The sequence below is a fragment of the Eretmochelys imbricata genome, chromosome 2 (assembly GCF_965152235.1).
Source record: "Eretmochelys imbricata isolate rEreImb1 chromosome 2, rEreImb1.hap1, whole genome shotgun sequence".
Classification (NCBI taxonomy): domain Eukaryota; kingdom Metazoa; phylum Chordata; order Testudines; family Cheloniidae; genus Eretmochelys; species Eretmochelys imbricata.
The window spans coordinates 254580138-254602881 of NC_135573.1; the positions used below are offsets into that span (position 1 = coordinate 254580138).

At 41.1% G+C, this 22744-nt stretch overlaps 1 protein-coding gene across 3 annotated transcripts in view; it reads right to left on the minus strand.

Moving 5' to 3' along the window:
* Positions 1 to 386: 386 nt before the first annotated feature.
* NUB1 (negative regulator of ubiquitin like proteins 1) overlaps positions 387 to 22744 on the minus strand; it is a 35325-nt gene continuing 12967 nt past the window's right edge. For all 3 annotated transcript variants that reach the window (XM_077808404.1, XM_077808405.1, XM_077808406.1), the window contains 10 exons: positions 18488 to 18682; positions 14918 to 15006; positions 13337 to 13443; positions 11731 to 11917; positions 8338 to 8445; positions 7983 to 8135; positions 6257 to 6403; positions 3844 to 3945; positions 2998 to 3190; positions 387 to 1124 (listed from right to left, as the gene is read on the minus strand). In XM_077808404.1, coding sequence (XP_077664530.1) covers positions 961 to 1124; positions 2998 to 3190; positions 3844 to 3945; positions 6257 to 6403; positions 7983 to 8135; positions 8338 to 8445; positions 11731 to 11917; positions 13337 to 13443; positions 14918 to 15006; positions 18488 to 18682 — 1445 coding nt within the window. In that variant the 3' untranslated portion in view covers positions 387 to 960. The remainder of the gene's footprint in view (positions 1125 to 2997; positions 3191 to 3843; positions 3946 to 6256; positions 6404 to 7982; positions 8136 to 8337; positions 8446 to 11730; positions 11918 to 13336; positions 13444 to 14917; positions 15007 to 18487; positions 18683 to 22744) is intronic.

Sequence of the window (22744 nt, forward strand, 5' to 3'; positions counted from 1 at the left end):
ACATTCAGCTAAATTTCCGAAGGCAACAAAGTGACAGGTGAAATGAGCCTGGCCCAATTTCTGTCTTTATTAGCTGGCCAGTGTTTTGTTTCCTCCTCCTTATGTTTAAATTATCTAAAAATTGAGATAGAGACAGGAATGTCAAATCTATGGTCCATGGGTCATGTCTGGCTCTCACGGGTGATTTTGTTGAGAATGTGTGCAATTATGAATTGCAAAATGTGTCCCTACATCATGCCCACCAATTTTTTTTACACAAAAGTGTTTAAATCAGCCCCATCAGCACGAGGCAAGGATGGGAGCAGGACCTCCCCAGCTGCTTCCAACTCCACCCCCCTTTTTAAAATATTTTTATGTTTAAAGTATGGAAAACATCTCAATAAAAGCAAGGTGTGCCATATGTTTATTTTTATTAGTTGCTGTTGCAACATCTGACATGAACAGAGACAAGAAAAGATATCATCAGTTCATACACAACAGATCTGTAAGTGATTTTTGGAGAACAGTACTTCAAAGAGAAGGAAATTGGTTTTGTAAACTGACAGCTCTATAAATGTATTAACTAGGTTTCTGATTTACAAACGTAGATTTTGTTTTAAAACAGATGGTGCAAAATGCTGTAAAATGCTTTTATTTGCTATATTAATTAAATGGGCTAATTTCACACCCATATAAATATATATTCAACTCTCTACTAAACAGTGTTTTTCAGAAAAATATTTGTTTCTGCTTCATCATTATGCTGATTATGACAAATTATAATAAACCAAAAAAAAGCAGATTTTGAGCACTGTTATAATTAATTGATAATTAAATAATTAATCTATAATTTAACTGAATGTAAGGCTTTTGGCAAAAGATAAGCTTGAGGATATAGGTATCTAAATCCAAACTCAAGAGTCCAAAATGTAATATGTAGCCAAAGTAATTTCATGTAACTGAATGGTGGGTAATGAATTTTCAGGGTTGTTCCTCATGCATATAGGTTAAGTATTCTTTAATAACCTGTTCTTCCTCTTCCAGAGTTAAATCCAGATAATCTTCCTCGTGTTCTGGAATATCCTCTAAGATTTCATTGACTACATCTGTTTCCATGTCTTCATCCGTTGATGAACTAGAAGTACCTAAACAAACAAACAAAACAAAAAGATAAAAATAATCTTTTCTTTGAAAAAGTCAACTTCCCATGAAACTCTCTTTTGCCAACACCACTAATTTTATAAACCTTTCACTGGAGAACTAGTTTAAAATTATCTTGCACCAAAGGATGTCTGGGGAGAGATGCACTAATTCTTCTAAGCAGTAAGAAAAGCCTTAATTGTACATTAGGTAGCATTGTAATAAGTTGGGGTTAAACTGTGACTACTTAGGGAGATGGTGGAGGGGAGAAAAAGAAGAGATGATGTAAGCTCTCTCCCCTCCTTTGCACAGGGCCTAATAACATTTCTAGTCCTTGTACTCCCTGAGATAGGTCTCAGCAAGGAGCAGCTCTTAGGGCTGGTCTACACTGAAAAACTTACATCTGCATAGCTACTTCTCTGAGGGGTGTGGATTTTTAACACCCCTAGATTTTTAACCCCCACTGTAGACAGGGCATGGAAGAATTCTTCCACTGACCTAACTCCCGCTTTTTGGGGAGATGGATTACCTACAGCAACTGAAGAAGCTTTACCGTCACTGTAGCGAGTGTCTACATTGACGCATTGCGGCTGTGCCGCTGTAGTGTTTTAAGCATAGACATACTCTTAATTAGGATGTGCCATTTTCATCACTGTTCTGACCATAACTCACATGAAGTCCATAGCATACTATTGCTTCTATGATGGTAGTACCCAAAGGCCCCATTCAGGATTGGGGTTCCCATAGTGGTAGGTGCTGTACAAACACATACGATGCCATGGTTTCTGCCCTGAAGAACTTACGATCTAATTTAGGACAAGACACATCAGGCGGGTGTAACAAACACTACTATGGAAGGGGGGAAGGAGGACAAAGCCTACAGTTGAACCAGGGGTTTAAAATGGCCAGCTATATGGCCAGACTGATGGTTCTGAGACTTTTTACAAAAAATAAAAGTTTGGTAACTAGACATTGGCAAGTCCCATGGGCCACCCATGTAGCCATTAACAGTTGGCAGTTTCCTGTAGGCTCCACAGAAGAAAGGTCTCAAGGAAGGATTTGAAGGAGGAAAGGATAATTGTTTTATGGACTAGTTTGGGAAGGGTGGTCTTCCACATCTCCCCTTTGATGGTACAAATGGATGGTGGAAGCTGATATTATTGGTGGAGTGTAGGGGGCAAGAGATTCTTTAGCATTGGGATTCAAAATAAGCACGGGGAAACAGTTTAATTAAATTAGGCTTGAATAGAGACTGGGAGTGGATGGGTCATTAAACAAAGTAAAACTATTTCCCCATGCTTATTTTCTCCCCCTGCTGTTACTCACACCTTCTTGTCAACTGTTGGAAACGGGACATCCTGATTACCACTACAAAAGTTTTTTTTTCTCCTGCTGATAATAGCTCACCTTAACTGATCACTCTCATAGTAGTGGGTATGGCAATACCCATTTTTTAATGTTCTCTGTGTATCTATCTATCTACCTACTGTATTTTCCACTGCATGCATCCAATGAAGTGGGTTTTAGCCCACGAAAGCTTAGGCTCAAATAAATTTGTTAGTCTCTAAGGTGCCACAAGTCCTCCTCGTTTGTTTTAAAGCAGTCATTTCATTCCTAGCAGCTATGGATTGCATTTCTTGCTCTCTCTCTCACTCAGCTGGTTAGTAAGTGTTCTGTTTTCCTCTGATTTTCCTTATTTTTGCTGAGCAGATAGCACACTGTCACAGCCCAAAGCCTGCTCCTAATAACATCTATCCAATAGATACTATGCTACTAAAAGCTTGAGCGATTCTTGAGATATTTGAGGTAATCATCCAATCTATTCAATATTCAGCAATCATTTCCCCCTCCATATCTGTCATATGCCGCAACTCTTACCTGCAGACTCTGTAGGAGAATCTTTTGATGAAATGGATTCTTCTGATGGAGTGGTCTGTTCGGTTGACAGCTGCAACTCAGCAGGAAGAACTCCTCCATAATGAGCAAGTGTTTGTGCAGCTAACTGAATGTTGCCCTGAAAGACTTTCAGAGCTTCCTCCACTGACTCACGATTAAAACCCATGTACATCAACTAGACAAAAACAAAAAACCCCTAAGTCTGAGAGACTGACTTGTTTGTACAGTCTAGAGTATTCCACATCAGCAATCTGAATGTGCCTGTTTATTTCCTCTTATTAGGGATTCTTTGAAGTGCTGTCCTCCTCTTTGGCGTGTACTGACGGAGATGCCCCAGCATGCTCTCAGTTGGTGACATCACACTGAATACTGAACAGCTCCAGAGCAGGGCAGCTGCCTACACAAGAAAGATCAGGGTTTTCTCCCTGACCCCTCCAAATACTGCAAGATGTTTAGGGTTTTTTTTTTTTTTTTTTTTAAGTCTTATTTCCTATCCCTGAGCCAGAACATTAAAAGAGAATTTTATCTCCACTTTAAAACATGCCATATCAGAGAAGAACCCAAGTCCTCTAGAATCTGCATTCACATCCCAGGATTACTCAGTAGCATGCATGACTTTGCACCAAGTGGTAGGTGAAGATCAGTGGGGATTCGACGAGTGCCAGAGGCGGGGCGGGGGTAGAACACGACTGTGGCTTTGCAAAGGAAGATCTAACATGGTATATTTAAACAGCTAAGGGGATGAAATGAGCCCTCAGAATTACACTGGTTTGATTTTTTAAAAAAAACTACCCTACACTCCATCTTTAAGAAAAACATGTAACTTACTTGGTCAACACTTTCCTTCGGAACTTGAAACTGGTGTGGGGCCATAGGATCAGCGTTATCATCATCATTTAGTAAGAATAACTGAGGTTCATCAAGAAGAATCTAAAGCAGAAAGAGACAGCGATTAGTATAAGTTAAAAGGTTGTAGTATTCCTCAAAAGAGATGTACAATTACAGAACCTGGAAAAGACTCATTAGCTCATGTAGTTAATACCTCACCATATTGTTCCTTAGAGTAAATTTATCTTACCTATCTTGTGATACCTCATGTTGTATCTTGCTTCTTTCACTCCTTGCCTTGTAAGATTGTTTCAGTGTTTAACAGATCTCACTGTTGAAAATTTAGGCAGATCATCAGCCTGAATTCCTAGTACCTGCCCACTTGTACTATGAGAGTGGAATCTAGTTTATATCCTTCCCATACTAAAAGACAATTGGTTAAACAAATTAAGAGCAGTAGATGCTAAGTTTCAGTATTTTATTGTGTTCTTTCCACATAAATGAATCTGCCCTGCCCCAAAATCTTGTTTTGTTGATTCTGTCTGACCTCTGTCCTAGTATGTCTACTCTTTCTGACATGGGAATGTCCATAAACTGAAAGTTAGTGTCCTATAGTAATTTATATGTAGGAAACAGGGTCCCCATAGGTATTAGCCTTTGTCTAAATAAAAATGCTACTCGTCATCCTTTCTTTAGAGAGAGAAAATCACACCAGTGTGATCAGATTAGACGATCAAACTGGCCTCTTCTGGTCTTAAGCTCTATGACTCTGCATGGGCTGCCTATTAGTTTTCAGGTTGTTTAAGATGTTGGCTGTGACTTACCTAGCTGGGCCTTCCTCTCCTAGTACAATACTACTACAGCAATACTCAAATGGAACCCCATCTAAAGGGCCTTTGACTTTGTTTTTCATTTTCCCCTTGGTCCAGAGTAGCCATAATTTATTGGCTTTCTTGGAAGGGGAAATGGATGGGGGCTGGTATGTTGGGGGCAGGAGTGCGTTTGTAAGTTTTAGTCGTTTAGCAGGTTAATTTTTGATATGTGAGTGAGACTAGCCTGCTGAATTTACTTTTGTATTCCTTTGTGTTCTAGAAGTTTTGTCGAGTGTCTAGAAGTTGGGACAGGCGTTTATCTTCGTAAATATACAAAAAAATACTTGTGTTTAAAAAACGGATGAGCCTATGTGATGCTGGCAGACCAGGTGCTAGCTGATGCCAGGGCCCCAGGCACCACTGAACCCTGACCAATGCACAGCTGGAAACCAGTCTGGCTTATCTGTGGATTACTACAGTCAAACAAATATCATTGTTATAGGATGTATCTAGACTTTATGGAATGCCTGTAGGATGCTGCATGTATTAATCCTACTTATACTATCTGTATTCACCTCTATAAGGTGCTACTTAAGTATTTCCTCTGTAACTGTAAAATATCTGTTCTGAAACTATGTAACTCACCAAACAGGAAAAAAAAACTTGACCTAATGCAAAATGCTGGATTTCTACAAAAGGTGTTATCTCCTGCTCATCAGGAAGGACTACTGAATCCAAATAGGCCATTGTAGAACAACGATTCTGTCAATTGTTCCCCACACCTACTCATGAAGAGGTTATATGCAGAAGCGCTTGTCCCATCAGCTTGGACGCTAGGGAGGTGAGGATAAAAATTCGTGACCCTAAGGAATTAGGGTCTCTTTATGGACTCTGAGGGGCAAAGACTCCTAAACATAAACAAGAGATTCCCCAAGCTGCTTGGCTTGGATTAGCCCTAAAGGAATAAAAGCTTGTTTATTATAGAAGCTTCTATTACCTTTTGAACTTAAGATTGCATCTTTTTGGTGTGTGTATGCTTACCTGCTTTAATCCTGTAAATATTTCTTTTCCCCAGTTAATAAACCTTTAGTTAGTTTGTTACAGGGCTGGTTACAGGTGTTGTCTTTGGTGTGAGATCTAAGGTGCAAATTGATTTGGGGTAAGTGACTGGTCCTTTGGGATGAGAAGTAACCTGAATATTTTGTGATCTTTTGTGTAAAGTGACCATCTATCACAAAGTCAAGCTTGCCTGGATGGCAAAATGGATCAGCATGCCCAAGGGGACTGTCTGTGACTCCATGTTAAGGCTGTAGAGTGCCTGGTGAAATCTAAATACAGAACTCAAAACCAGTTTGGGGTTTGTGCCCTGCTTTTTATCAAACTGCTCGAAGGGTGGCATTCTTGCTCATGGGCCACTCCAGACAGTATGGCAGCCTGATTCACCAGTTTAGAGAGTGAAAGTTTAATCACATAGTGAGTCAGTAACAGAAAAAGAGAAAAAGAAAATGTCTAGAAAACATGCATTTTTGGTAGCTGTATTTCTATGGCTTCCAGTGGAAAAGGTCTACTGTATGAGAGTACCATTCTTGAAAGCGATTTACCTTAAAGGCGTCGTCCAAGTTTCCTTGTGCCTGGTGAAGTGCTTTTTTAGCGGCTCGCTCTGAGTAGCCCATAGTTTTCAAGGTATTTATATCGTCCAATCTCCTCCTCCTCTTAGCTCTCTCCTCTCTCCTTATTTGTGCCTTTTCCTATAAAAGTAGGGTCATTACAAAGCTAAGTATTGTAGAAGAATACTGTCAGCTTTCTACTAGAAGATGGATCCATTACTTCTTTGATAGACGTGTATGTGGTTTCTTCTGTATACTCTTTTAATCTTTACAAATCTTCCAGGAAGGAAGAAAACTTTTTTTTAAACAAATTTGTGCTGCTCAATGATCTTTAAGAGACATTCCCTCCTCCAATATAAGGTTGTATATATACTAGCAAACTTTGTAATCCTAATTCACCATTTTGTAGCCATACTGTACTAGTCCAGTCCCCTGGCAGGACTAAATATTATCTAGACCATCACTGATTAGTGTTTGTCTAACCTGCTCTTAAAAATCTCCAACAACAGAGATTCCAGAACCTCCCTAGGCATTTTATTCCAGTCCTTAACAACCCAGACAATAAGTTTTTCTTAATGGCCAACCTAAACTGCCTTTGCTGCAATTTAAGCCCTTTGCTTTTTATCCTATCCTCAGAAAATAAAGAGGACAATTTATCTCCCTCCTCCTTTAACAACCTTTTATGTACTTCAAAACTGTTATGTCCCCTCTCACTCTTCTCTTATCCAGACTAAACAAACCCAATTTTTTCAATCTTCCCTCATAGGTCATGTGCTCTTGACCTTTAATCATTTTTGTTGCTCTTCTCTGGACTTTCTCCAATTTGTTCACATCTTTAAGGAAATATGATGCCAAGAACTGGAAACAATACACCAGTTGAGGTCTAATCAGCGCTGAGTAGAGCTGAAGAATTACTTCTCGTGTCTTGCTAACAACACTCCTGCTAATACATCCCAGAATGATGTTACATTTTTTTATGCTTTGGATTGTCTCAGGATCAGGCCTGAGTTTATTAAGCATATTAAGATCCCTGTGAGGTAGATATTTTATTAGTTTTACAGATGGGTACATAGGTAAGTAAAATGACTTGCCCAAGGTTGGACAATCTGTATCAGAGCCAGCAAATTAACCAAGGAGTTCAGCTCAGTCCCTTTCCACTTGACTACTCCTGTATCATAGTTTAAATAACGGTCTAAAATTAGAAACATATTGTGCCAAATTCCCATCCTCCCCCTTCCCTTACAAAGCAAATATTCTTCTCCCCCGCATTCCCAATCCAAAGCCAGAATGTGCAGCACTGTGAGTAGCTACTCTGTGGCCACAACTGCAGCCTCTGAGGTGTCATACCAGCCAACCCTGAAATGGGAGTTTTGGCTGGTAAATCTATGTAGTTTGGATTCCCCATCTGTGCTCCCAAAGAGCACAGTTAAGTGGTAAAAACTGATGCAAAGTATCCTCATGTAACTCTTCAATATCATGGCAGTTCTACTTTTTCAGGCCTTGCACACTTGTGCCAGGTGGGAGAGAATTTGCCCCTTAGAATTTTAAATTTCTATTTCATACTTGCAACAACATATTGCAAACTGTTCAGTTTCACCGTGAATACCAATGTAGAGTTGATGAAAGCTCTTGGCTTTGTCTCATGTCTCAATACATACGTAAGATGTACATTCTGGAACATAAGTACTCAGACCTGTTTAATACTTTCCCAGCACCGTACCTCTCTTCTGCTGGTAATAAGACTGGCAGCCTCCTCCAGGTTCCCATAACAAGCTCGTAGACCAAGACGAGCTTCCTGAGCAGAGAATCCCAGGAGTAACAAATTATTGATTTTTTCAGGATCTATGGAGAGCTCTTGATACAAAGCATTTGCCTAGATGTAGAAAGAACAGAACAATCAAATCAATGCCACCACTGGCATATATATTAAAAGTCCCTTCCCAAATTCCCTGTGCATTGGGGGGAGGGAGGTGGCAAGAAGAGGGGGTAGAGAATGCAAGATCAGGCAAAACATGTGAGCTCTGTTTCCAAATGAGTTCCTATAATGTGATGTGCTGCTTAGTGCAATGCCTTACCTTCTGAAGATGTTCAACAGCCTCTTTTTCTTTGCCGTTATGATAGTCTCCTATTCCCTGAAGGAGGTAAAGCCTTAGAAATAAAACCTTTTCACTCCCAGAACTTCCCTAAAGAAATTTTCAATAAAGAAAAAAGTTAGTGTAAAACAGAGCATCAGTCCATTACATGCTAATTGTCATGGCACTCAACAAGCAGGTGAAAAATCTTACTTTCTAAAAGGATTACAGATTTGTGCATGTGAAATTTACAGACGCTAGCCCCGTTCTTGCAGTCAGATCCACATGGGTGGTGCCCCACTGAAGTCAGCGGGGTTCCACACAGGTGCAGGGATCCAATAATGGGATCAAAGTCTGAAAAGCTATTTAAATCCTGTTATGTATTGCACTATGCTATGGAAAACAAACTGAGAAGCAAAGAAAACCTCTTAATCAGGCATTCAGAAAAACATTTTATATAAAATTAAAATCAAAACTGAAGAAACTTTTTAAAAAGTTTCAAATTTGAGTCTCTTTTGGATCCATTACATACACACACACACACACACACACACACACACACACACACAACTCTTGGTTTTTTAAATATATATTTATTTATAAACATGAATACCTTCTCACATCATAATGTGATGTGAAAGATTCCCCTGGTCTATCCTCCTGCTGGAAGAGTTCACTTTAACAGATCTTTAATGTCTATTGGTTCATCTGGTCGTCCCTGCCTCATGCCTGCATGAACCCCCTTGAAGCCTGCAGAATCATTCTCCTGTTGCTAAATGCCTGTGTATTGGGGTTTGTGTTTTTAAGAGAAGATTCAGCCTTGTTTCCTTTGTTAATGAGAACTGTGTGGCTAACTGTGGTGCTTCAGTGAAAGACTACTCCTTTATTCTTAAACTCATGGGCACTGGGCAGCACAGCATGGGGAGGAGCTGACCAGCCCTCTGTGGAGAAAGAAGTGGTTCGGGTCTATTTAGAAAAACTGGACGAGCACAAGTCCATGGGGCCAGATGCGCTGTATCCGAGTGCTAAAGGAGCTGGCGGATGTGATTGCAGAGCCATTGGCCATTATCTTTGAAAACTCATGGCGATCGGGGGAGGTCCCAGACGACTGGAAAAAGGCTAATGTAGTGCCCATCTTTAAAAAAAAGGGAAGAAGGAGGATCCTGGGAACTACAGGCCAGTCAGCCTCACCTCAGTCCCTGGAAAAATCATGGAGCAGGTCCTCAAGGAATCAATTCTGAAGCACTTAGAGGAGAAGAAAGTGATCAGGAACAGTCAGCATGGATTCACCAAGGGCAAGTCATGCCTGACTAATCTAATTGCCTTCTATGACAAGATAACTGGCTCTGTGGATGAGGGGAAAGCAGTGGGCGTGTTTGACTTTAGCAAAACTTTTGACACAGTCTCCCACAGTATTCTTGCCAGCAAGTTAAAGAAGTATGGGCTGGATGAATGGACTATAAGGTGGATAGAAAGCTGGCTAGATTGTTGGGCTCAACTGGTAGTTGGCAGCCAGTATCAAGTGGAGTGCCCCAAGGGTCGGTCCTCGGGCCGGTTTTGTTCAATATCTTCATTAATGATCTGGAGGATGGTGTGGATTGCACCCTCAGCAAGTTTGCAGATGACACTAAACTGGGAGGAGAGGTAGATACACTGGAGGGTACGGATAGGATACAGAGGGCCCTAGACAAATTAGAGGATTGGGCCAAAAGAAATCTGATGAGGTTCAACAAGGACAAGTGCAGAGTCCTGCACTTAGGATGGAAGAATCCCATGCACCGCTACAGACTAGGGACTGAATGGCTAGGCAGCAGTTCTGCAGAAAAGGACGTAGGGGTTACAGTGGATGAGAAGCTGGATATGAGTCAACAGTGTGCCCTTGTTGCCAAGAAGGCCAATGGCATTTTGGGATGTATAAGTAGGGGCATTGCCAGCAGATCAAGGGACGTGATCGTTCCCCTCTATTCGACATTGGTGAGGCCTCATCTGGAGTACTATGTCTAGTTTTGGGCCCCACGCTACAAGAAGGATGTGGAAAAATTGGAAAACGTCCAATGGAGGGCAACAAAAAAGGATTAGGGGACTGGAACACATGACTTATGAGGAGAGGCTGAGGGAACTGGGATAGTTTAGTCTGCGGAAGAGAAGAATGAGGGGGGATTTGATAGCTGCTTTCAACTACCTGAAAGGGGGTTCCAAAGAGGATGGCTCTAGACTGTTCTCAGTGGTAGAAGAGGACAGAACGAGGAGTAATGGTCTCAAGTTGCAGTGGGAGAGGTTTAGATTGGATATTAGGAAAAACTTTTTCACTAGGAGGGTGGTGAAACACTGGAATGCATTACCTAGGGAGGTGGTGGAATCTCCTTCCTTAGAAGTTTTTAAGGTCAGGCTTGACAAAGCCCTGGCTGGGATGATTTAATTGGGGATTGGTCCTACTTTGAGCAGGGGGTTGGACTAGATGACCTCCTGAGGTCCCTTCCAACCCTGATATTCTATGATTTTATGATGCCAGGCCTCAAATAATTCAAGACTGGAGTAGAAGAAGAAAGCTACAAAATGTGAGACCAATTTTAGGGTAACAATTACATTTTTTAAATACTTTCCTTTGTTTAACACTACTTCAAGCAGTATTTCGGAAGCCTCTAACCAATTTATATGAACAGTCTTCAAATTCTGATCAAGAACTAGGGCAACATGTTACCACCACCACCACCTTTCTTTTTTATCAATAGATCTCAAGGCTCATTACAAAGGAGGGAAGTATAATTTCCCCCATTTTTCAGACAGGGAAACCGCGGTACAAAGAGACGAAATGGCTGGTCCAAAGTCACCTAGCAGGCCAGTGGCAGAACCAAAACCTAGTTCTCCTGAGTTCCAGTCCAATGACCTATCCCCTAGACAACTGTCAGTGTGTATGTTCAAAATGTAACTCAGTGAAAAGATATATAACAACTGTGAAATATTGGGATGGGGGTGGGGGTGGGGAATAGTTGCCTATATAAGACAAAGCCCCTAATATCGGAATGATCTTGATAATATTGGGACACCTGGTCACCCTAAATATGTAATACTTAAGAAGGAATTCCATCATAGGTGATATATATATACTGAATTAGCCAGTTAACATTAGTTCCCCATCAGACAGAAATGTGATGCAGTTTGAAGAAAATGTCATTAATAATACAGAGAGGTGGGAAAAGCAGTTATGCTGAATTCTCACAATGCATGTCCAATGCTTTTACAGTATTGACAATTATACATCTGGAAAGAGTGAAAAGTAAAGGTTAAAGGGGACATATGAGAACTTTATATTCCTAAAAAAGTTTTGAAATACTGGAACAAAGAATTAATATTTGCTAAAACAAAACCACCTTCAGTAAAATCATGCCAGCATACTTTTATTGTGAGAAGTCTTTCGTGGTTTTCCCCATAACACCTCTTGAAGCATTTGTGGGCTGTGGCGAGCTTTTTCTCTGCATCATCAAGGCATTCCAGCTGTCCCAGACGGAAGTAGCACCATACTATATCCAACTGCAACACTGCATAATTATCAACTGTATTCAGAAGTTCATTACCACAATCACTGCAAAACAGCAATAAAATATTAACTAAGTTCCTTCTTCATTCCCTACTGCATTGAAGAATTGGGACAGGAAAACATGAAAAGGAAAACGTGTGTGTATGTGTACATATATATCATGTGCATTCCGAAAATTTCTACAGTCTGACCATCACACTGATATAAATGTAACATACAAAATTACTTTTTAATTTATCAAACTAATATGCTCTGCTCTCATGTCATGAGAGTCCCAGGTATATCATATTATGGTATATTACATTTGACTTAAATCTACACTATCTTTACTGGTTTCAGAGTAACAGCCGTGTTAGTCTGTATTTGCAAAAAGAAATGGAGTACTTGTGGCACCTTAGAGACTAACCAATTTATTTGAGCATGAGCTTTCGTGAGCTACAGCTCACTTCATCGGATGCATACTGTGGAAACTGCAGCAGACTTTATATATACACAGAGAATATGAAACAATACCTCCTCCCACCCCACTGTCCTGCTGGTAATAGCTTATCTAAAGTAATCGTCAGGTTAGGCCATTTCCAGCACAAATCCAGGTTTTCTCACCCTCCACCCCCCCACACAAATTCACTCTCCTGCTGGTGATGAGTTGTCACTTTGGATGGGCTATCACCAGCAGGAGAGTGAATTTGTGTGGGGGGGTGGAGGGTGAGAAAACCTGGATTTGTGCTGGAAATGGCCTAACCTGACGATTACTTTAGATAAGCTATTACCAGCAGGACAGTGGGGTGGGAGGAGGTATTGTTTCATATTCTCTGTGTATATATAAAGTCTGCTGCAGTTTCCACAGTATGCATCTGATGAAGTGAGCTATAGCTCACGAAAGCTCATGCTCAAATAAATTGGTTAGTCTCTAAGGTGCCACAAGTACTCCATTTCTTTTTACTATCTTTACTTTATCTTGTTTCTACATATGATACTGCAGTTTTAAAAGTATAGTGGAGTTACAACACTCCAACCTTTTGGGAGGGCATAGAAACCAGTTATCTTCATTGGAGGCATGTAAAGATCCAAATTGTGCTCCTTGGGAAGTCCCTCAGAATGTGCTGGCATATCAGAAACATATGGGGAGACCACCACTTTTTTGGACACCAAAGGGGGCTGCATTAGACTAGACTAAAGCAATTTTATCAAACGCTGCCCACTAGTGGCATGCTTGTGGAAGAATACCATATAAAATAGTGGTTGTTGTTACTATAGAACAGTGATTTTCAACCTGGGCTCTGCAGACTGTCTAAGATTTCCAAAGGGGTCCGCACCTCCATTTGGTATTTTTTTAGAGGTCCACAAATGAAAAAAGGTTGAAAACCACTGATGTAAAATGTATGCTGTGTGGTATGACTTATGCTGTTCCCACAACTGGCTGGTACTCTGAAAAGCCACATGACAATTCAGAAAGGTTCTTACCGGAAGTGTTTATCAGCATCCAGCAAGAATGGCAGTGCTACGGCATATTCTTTTTTCTTCATGAATGCTCTGCCTTTTTCATGATAGCCCATAGCTAATAGAAGGGACTATGAAAATGGATTAAGAATATATTAAACCCTTATTATGTTCACAATTAAAAAGAAATGTCATAGAAAATAACTTACATTATTTGTTGTCCATGGAAAAACACTTCATCAAGCCATATTATCTCCCATCATTTAACGCTTCTTCCCATGTATTTGTCATTTGTGTTGTCCAATTTATTGAAAACAATGATTGCTACTGATACATGACATATTTCACCTGCCTTACTTTTAAAGTGCAACCCTAAATATGTTTTCAAGAATTTACTCATAAACAGGATAAGTCTCTTACTGAGCATAACTGTACAGAACAGCATCCAGCCAGTGTTCATAAATAACCAACTAACCCTACTATTTCCAAATAGATGATAAAATCCCATGAATCACTTGCCAAAAATCTAATCTCATTTTTTCAATTCTACTAAACTAAATGACAGAAGTAGTGAAGGTTGCTGAAAACGTTCTGGTTCTTGCACTATGACAATGAACGGCATCATAAATAACATTATTTTATCTAAACATTCTACAAGATTTCTCCATGTACCTTTAATGTCTTGTGCTCAGCACTGAATAAAATCCTTACAGTGATTTTCCATTTCTTGCACTGTTGCATCAGAACATGCAGTACATATGCTATTTGGGGTTGCCTTTGTAAAGCATACAGGAATATCAGCTGGGGCAGAATAACATTGTGCACCATGTGAGGAAATCAGGTCACAATTAACACATTGAATTAGTGCTCCATGCTAACTACTTCTTTGCTTCTGGGTGTGATTCTAAGTGTTTGCTATGATTCTTAAAACTCTGAATGATCTAGTAATCTAAGAGATTGTCTCTTCCTCTATTGTTCTGTCTTAGTGGTCAAGATCTAGCGAGTTGCTCTTGCTGTTGGTTACTGGAATTTCATCGTCCAGGACCACTAGCAAGGCATTCTCACTTGAAGGCTCCCAGATGTGGAATTCTCTCATTCTAATAGTCTACCAGAACCTAGGCTTGATGACTTTCCGGGCACAAAAGAAGTCATATTTGTTTAATAATACTTCGAGTTAACTATTAACACATTTCCTGTAGCTTGTGATTTAAACTGACTGAGATCTAATGAAGAAATTGTTTTATATTGTTCTAACTAAGACACCCAGAAGCTACAACAATAGGCGCTGCGTAAAATACATAAATTAATGTATAGCTCTAGGCACAAAGACAAAATGCAAACACCTTTTACAAAAGATTCTACAAGAAATCACAGACGTTAGACAACTGCCTGTCCTGAGACCATCAGAGTATTCCCAAATGTACGGGAGCACAGTTCTGCTTCACCTTTATCAGAAGATCACTTCTATTAAGCAATCAATTTTTGCTGGCATCTACAGAGGTTGTTTAAGAAACAGTTTTGACCATTTCAATATAATACTTAAATTACCACATGTGAAGATTATTTAAAAGGTCACTAAATATCTTCCTTAAATGTTATACTTACTTTTTTGGCTTGCTGAGGAATCTTGATAGATCTTCCAGTTTGGTTAGCTATATCTAGATATGGAGTGGTATCTGGATCTAAATAATCATCTGCAACAAAAAAAGAGTGTCCACTAATTCATTATCAATGCCTTCAATAGTAAGAACAAAGTAAGATTGTGGTCTTAAGACCATATCAATACGCATCTTGTTAAGAAAAACTGTAAATAAAATGAAGTAGAATAATGTATGTGGCTTCCAGAGAGAGTTCTCTATTATGGCACCAATTGTGTAATGAGAAATCTGATCCATTAACAGCCTTTATGGAGCTGTTTGCAGGATCTGGGCCTCTCCCTAGCTCAAGCCTGAATTTCCGAACGAAATTCTAAATTGTGTGTGCTGTAAAGAACTTATTCAGGAGAGGAAAGCATCTGCATATCCAATGGTGCATAATGCAGTTCACTTAATAGACTGGTAACAGTGAAATACAAAATAATGAGCTTTATTCTCTCAAGTGCCCCATTTAACAACAGATTCATACAGTACCTTTCTCAAAACTCAAAATGTTCTAAGGAATCACTTCATCTTGAATGGTCCCTTGAAATATGTGTTAACAACTTAGGCTAAGTTTAGGTTTTATCAACTAAAACTAAATATATTCATTTTCCTCAGTTTCCCTTTGGTGCTTGCAACGCAGTGGTCTGTTTCTTATTTGCTTGGTTTGACTTAACATGAAAAGATGTTTTGCCAATATACCAGTGCCATTCAGGGAAAGCCCTGCAATCTCCGGATATGCAAAGTTTCTGTCTTGTAACTTTCTTCAACCCGGGCAACCGAGTTCTCAACTCCCTCCTATTCTCTCATATTCACTGACTTGCCCCAATCCAGCAATGAGCTGTGTGGGTTGATCCTTGAGCCTGCCAATGGACCCAGTGAAGTCTTCCCACGGATCCTCGATACTCTAGTGCTGCACTGTATACTCCTGGGGGCATTCTGCACCAAAAAATTAATTCTGTGCACAGTGTTTTAAAATTCTGCAAAATTCTGCAAATTTTATTTGTCAAAATAACACTACATAATCATGCTAGTTTCAATTATTTTGCTAATTTATTTTAAAATACCTGTCAGCAAGTACGTCTGTAACAATACAGACGCACAAAAACTCCCCTGGGAATAGAGTTAAAGAAACCCCTATGACAACCCAGTTCCTATTTCTCTGGCCCCATCCCAACACCCCCATCCCAGCCAAGGGGCCAGACACCCACAACTCCTCTTCCCAGAGCCCATCTGCAGGCCCCCCCAGCCAATACACCCAAACCCCCTCCTCCCCAGAGCCCAACAGCGCCCCCCCCATCCCAGATACCCGCACCCTGTCCCCCACAGAGTCCAGCTGCCGGGTCTCCCCAGCACAGATACCTGTCCCTGTTCCCTCCCACACTCCAGCTGCGGGGACTCCCTTACCCAGACACCCGTACCCTTCCCCCGCAGAGCCCAGAGATCTAGAGGGAGAAACAGCCTGATGCTTGGTCCCAGGCTTGCACAGTTTTCTGCATTCCAGGGGTTCTCAACCTTTTTCTTTCTGAGGTTCCCCCCAACATGCATAAAAACTCCATGGCCCACCTGTGCCACAACAACTGTCTTCTGCATATAAAAGCCAGGGCTGCTGTCAGAGGGTAGCAAGGAGGGCAATTGCCTAGGGCACCATGACACTGAGGGCACCACAAAGCTAAGCTGCTCAGCCTTCAGCTTCAGCCCCTGGTGGTGGAGCTCGGGGGCTCCAGCTGCAGTCTCATGTGGCGGGGATTTGGCTTTCTGCCCTAGGCCCTAGAAAGTCTGATGCCAGCCATGCTTGGTGGACCCCCTGAAACCTGCTTGCAGCCCTCCAAGGGGCCTCGGACCCCTGGTTGAGAACCAGTGCTGTATGCCACCCTCCGTTTCCCTCAGGGCATGCTGGGAACTGCAGCTGCCAGGAACCCTCTAGCTCCCTCTCCCACCTCGTCCAGCAGTGTCTTCTATGTGCAAACTAGGCACTGCTGAGTCCAGTGGCCACTAGCAGCACTGCATCCCATTTCTGTGGGGGAAAGGAAATTCTGCGTGCACAACATTAATTTCTGGAAAATTCTGCATTGCGCAGTGGCACAGAATTCCCCCAGGAGTAACTGTACAATGACAGTTTGTTATCGTTCTCCAATACTTGCTCAGTATTTCTGGAACTAAGCTTATGGGCGTCTATGCAGGTGCAGAGATCTACCTGCAAAGAGCTTACCGAAGAACTGAAATCTAAGTTGCCTAACAGGCCCAATACAGAGGGGCATTTCCACCTACTTACATTTTTTGTTACAACCTAATACTGTTGTAAGCAACCCATTGTAAGAGAAGATTAGAGAAAACTCGTCTGTATACTTTTATGTTTGACAGGACTTTAGTGAATAGTCCAGTTAAGTTTTCTATTTGTGGGTCTTTCAAGCAGAAACTAAGGAAATAAAAGCATTTTTAAAATAGTAATGATTTAAAACTTCAAACTAACAAAAGGGCATCCTGGGCAGGTGTAGTGCCTGAAACTACTCTTAACTCACATTTTGAAAATGACTATTTTCAAATTGACTGGTTCTTTAACTTGGTCCACAGTTGCCAGCAGCCTCCATCAAAATTCATGGAGAAGAGAATGGCCTCACTGTGGACCAGAATGACACGTGAACTACCTTGCATAATGAAATCATGGGCATCTATGGTCATAACAGAGGTAACTGACAGAGAAGGGCATAACAACTCACAATTTATCATTCTGGCCTAGCTATTTCTGCAATAAATACAAAGCACGTTTTCAGAGCTGTCAGTATCTTAACTCTCAAGTGCCCCATTTAACAACAGATTCATACAGTACCTTTCTCAAAACTCAAAATGTTCTAAGGAATCACTTCATCTTGAATGGTCCCTTGAAATATGTGTTAACAACTTAGGCTAACCAATCTGTTCCACCTTATATTCAGCTGTGACTCACTTAGTACATTTCCCAGACTGAAGAAAATTTTGCTGTAAGCATGGAAGCTCGTCTCTCTCACCAACAGAAGTTAATCCAATAAAAGATATTACCTTACCCACCTTGTCTCTCTTATGGAAACACAAGCATTATACAAATAAGGTCTTTTAATAAGTGAAGAAGAGTACTATAACCAACTGGAGAAACCAATTTTCAAGTGGGCAGAATGTAATAATCTGGCCAGTTCATTGGCTTTAACACCCTTAGATTCACAAGATCAAATAGAAGAGGTCAAACTGGTTTTACACATTTCATCTGCAAGATGGCACCTTCAAGTAGCATGGTGCCTCCTAGGATCATGACAATGGATTTGTTCCGCATCAATTTAGGAATGAATGAATCACCAAGTCCACTTCCTGCAGCGCTTGGGTTTTGCTTGGAGGTTTCCCATCCAAGTACTGACAAGGCTTGACCTTGTTTAGATGTGATTAGATCACAACCCAAAGTTATACTAATCTTTCCACTTTGCCTTGTTTTTTTTAAATAGAAGTGGGTTTTTTTTTAAACTCATTCTGCTGTTTTCTACTGCACGTAAGAGTAAAAATCCCATACCTCTCGTTGCCAGTATTTCTAAACCTTTCTTAGTTCTTTTCATCCTTTCCTTTCTTTCTTTCTCCTTCATGGTCTCTTCTTCACGTTGCATTTCTTCTTCCTGAACTTTTTTTTTGGTATCCTCTTCACTCTGTCTTAGCTCAAGCACCATGACCTTTACATTGTGCATTATACCTTGCTCTTCAAGTGTTTTTTCTGAAAAACAGAGCATGATTAATAGGCAAAACAAATTACATTTATGAAGACGGTACATTTCATGTTGTACTGCCAGATAACTACATTTTAAAAACAGCTATTCCTGCTAGGAAGACTTCAAAAAGGAGCAACCACCTAAGGGCTAGTCTACACTGGCAATGCTAAAGCGCTGCCGTGCCTTGTGTGGTCGCCTTGTGTAACGTGCCTTGTGTGGTCGCCTCCACGAGAGGCGTAGCACCCAGCGCTGCGCTCACGGGGGTGTTTTTTCACACCCCTGAGTGAGAAAGTTGCAGCGCTGTTAATTGCCAGTGTAGACAAGCCCTAAGACAATGCATTTTCCAAAACACCCTCCATTACTGTAGAACTATTTGCCAATGTACTAGCACTTTGAAGTGGTTTTTTTCCCCCTCACAAGCATAGGGGTAACTCATCCCTCTAAATACAGCTCTTCCATATTAACACTTGCATGATCTGGTACTTCTTCCTAAGCCAACATTTGGTGGTTGGCTTATGTCCTCTAACGTGATGGGTGATACCCCTTATACATTTATTCTAGCTAGCCTAAGTGTGGATATGTTTATTATTCACAGAAATGTCTTACATTTCATGCTCTACTGTTCAAATATTAAACTGAAAGGCTCAAGTACTGACTAATGCAACGTGCAACTAAGTAACCTCAGTTACCACAATCTTCAGTGGGAATTAAAGGCATTCAGAATCTTTCAGGATCAGGTCTGTATCCCCCAAAGCTTCCATATTTTAAAACACCCTAGTCCTTTTACTCAAAACATGCAGGGCTAATTCCTGCTCCCAATGAAGTTAACAGTTAACAATTTCAACAAGGGAAAAAAATTGGAACCAAAGTGATGAGACAGTTCTGTGTTTGTCTATCTATGTATCTAACATACTCATATGGCTCCCATTACTGTAGCATCTGAGCATCTTGTCACACTACACCCCCATATTCTTCATAGAGATATTATTATATATGATATGATTATGGCATAACTTTGATATTTTATAACAGATAGGTCATGTGAGGTATCATTGAAAAGGTTATGATTTACTGAACATGATTATCCTATTTGTATGTATGTATCATTTTTGTATCTGAAGTTAAGAATATTGTCTATGCATCTATTACAAATGTGTTTACACCTGGGGAACGCCCACTGGACAGAATGTAATCAGTCTGAATGGCCCATTGGGAAGGGCCATTAGGGAAAACAATAGGTCTTTGAAGATGCTAATCACCCACTGAAAAGTCTTTCTGCGGATGCTACAAACAGCCTCTGAGTTATGGCTGGAGGGTCATGTGACCAAGTCACCTGGTACTGGACTCCATGATAATACTAGTATTTTTCCACTAACTGGGAGTGGGAACCACACTGGGAGACAAAGGATTCCAGTCATATGCAAAAACTATTTAAGGCAGGGGAGTGACATCATTGTGGTTTCAGAGTAACAGCCGTGTTAGTCTGTATTCTCAAAAAGAAAAGGAGTACTTGTGGCACCTAGACTAACCAATTTATTTGAGCATGAGCTTTCGTGAGCTACAGCTCACTTCATCGGATGCATACTGTGAAAAGTGTAGAAGATCTTTTTTATACACACAAAGCATGAAAAAATACCTCCTCCCACCCCACTCTCCTGCTGGTAATAGCTTATCTAAAGTGATCACTCTCCTTACAATGTATATGATAATCAAGTTGGGCCATTTCCAGCAAAAATCCAGGTTTTCTCAGCTTCCCCCCCTCCCAACAAACCCACTCTCCTCCTATATGCCATCATGTGCCAGCAATGCCCCTCTGCCCTGTATATTGGTCAAACTGGACAGTCTCTACGTAAAAGAATAAATGGACACAAATCAGATGTCAAGAATTATAACATTCATAAACCAGTCGGAGAACACTTCAATCTCTCTGGTCACGCGATTACAGACATGAAAGTTGCTATATTACAACAAAAAAACTTCAAATCCAGACTCCAGCGAGAAACTGTTGAATTGGAATTCATTTGCAAATTGGATACAATTAACTTAGGCTTGAATAGAGACTGGGAGTGGCTAAGTCATTATGCAAGATAACCTATTTCCCCTTGTTTTTTCCTACCCCCCCCCCCCCCAGACGTTCTTGTTAAACCCTGGATTTGTGCTGGAAATGGCCCACCTTGATTATCATACACATTGTAAGGAGAGTGGTCACTTTAGATAAGTTATTACCACCAGGAGAGTGGGGTGGGAGGAGGTATTTTTTCATGCTTTGTGTGTATAAAAAGATCTTCTACACTTTCCACAGTATGCATCTGATGAAGTGAGCTGAAGCTCACGAAAGCTTATGCTCAAATAAATTGGTTAGTTTCTAAGGTGCCACAAGTCCTCCTTATCATTGTGGCTTGTTCTTCACTAACTCCCTGCCCAAGAAAGATGGCAGCTGAAAACAACTGAGAAACAGAGACTGAGCTGGGGGGTGAGGGGGGAGGGCTGAGTCCAGACTAGAGGGTTTCTGACCTGTGAAAGGAATATCTGGAGTTTTAAGCTGCAAGCAAGGGTCTTCAAGAATCTCTGCAATCTGCCTAGAACAATATTTAGGGTAAGAATTTGCTGTTTATAACCAGTTTCTATAGTATATTAAGCTTAGATTGTGTGTTGGTGTTATTTGCTAGGTAATCTGTTTTGATCTGTTTGCTATCCCTTATAATCACTTAAAAATCTATCTTTTGTAGTTAATAAACTTGTTTTTGTTTTGTGTAAAACCCAGAGTGTGGAATTCATAACTGGGGGGCAAAAACGCTGTTGCATATCTCTCCACCTTGGGGGAGGAGGCAAATTTCACATGCTTATGCTGTACAGTTCTCTAATTTTGGGTTTTCACTCCAGAGGGGTCACTGGAGTACTGGGCAGTTCTTTAGCTGAGCCTTCCCAGGCAGAGCTGATCTCAGCATTTGTGTGTAAAGCTGCAGTTGGGTGTGTCCCTACCTGTATGTGTGCTGGTTAAGTGCAGTCTGAAGCCTGAGGGAGGGCTTGGCTGGCTTGCCTCATCAGTAGTGTAAAGAGAGCCCAGGATCGTGGGTCAAGCATACTCAGTAGTACCCCAGTTCCAAGTGGCACATCGGGGGAAAACACGTCAGACATCTGACAATCTTTTTAAATGTATTTATGCTCACAACACTCCTGTGAGGTAGGAAAGAGCTTTTATCCCTGTTTCACAGATGGGGGAACTGAGGCACAGAGAGACTAAGACCCAGGGTCACACAGGAAGTCTGTGATAAAAGGGGGCAGGAAACTGAACCCAGGTTCCTGATGGCCCAAGCTACTGCCCTAACCATTGGTCCACCCTTTCTCTCCATTTACACCATGATTTCTTCCAAGGTAGCTAAATGTGTCTTAGACACTGAATTTAGGACATCAATGAATGAATGAACAGAAGAACGTTAATTTGTAAAGACAAAGCTTCTGTTCACACAAATGTCTTGCAAATCAAGAAAGATGGCAAAGATAACAGAGAAAAGTTTAGAACATGTCACTTTACAGCATGAGGTTTTGGTAAATTATGTGATTTAAATCTGAGAATGTGGCACATTGAGCTTTTAAAACACACAAAGCTGTCCTCTTCCATAATTCTCTCCTTTGATTTTGACCATCACAATATCTCAGCCTTCCTTTAGAGTAGAACTTAACAAGCATGACTGCTGTTATTGCCTAGCTCAGAGGTTCTCAAACTTCATTGCACTGCAAACCCCTTCTGACAACAAAAATTACTACATGACTGGGGGGGGTGGGGGGGAAGGGACCGAAGCCTCGCTGCCTTGGGTGGAGGTGGGTCAAAGCCTGAGCCCCACTGTCCTGGCGTGGGGGAGGCCAAAGTTGAAGCCCAAGGGCTTCAGTCCTGGGTGGGGGCCTGTAACCTGGACCCACCACCTAGGGCTGAGGCCAAAGCCTGAGCCTCACTCAGCTCCAGGCGGTGGGCCCCAACAAGTCTACGCCAGACCTGGTGACCCCATTAAAACACGGTCGAGACCCACTTTGGGGTCCCGACCCACAGTTTGCGAACCGCTCTAGCT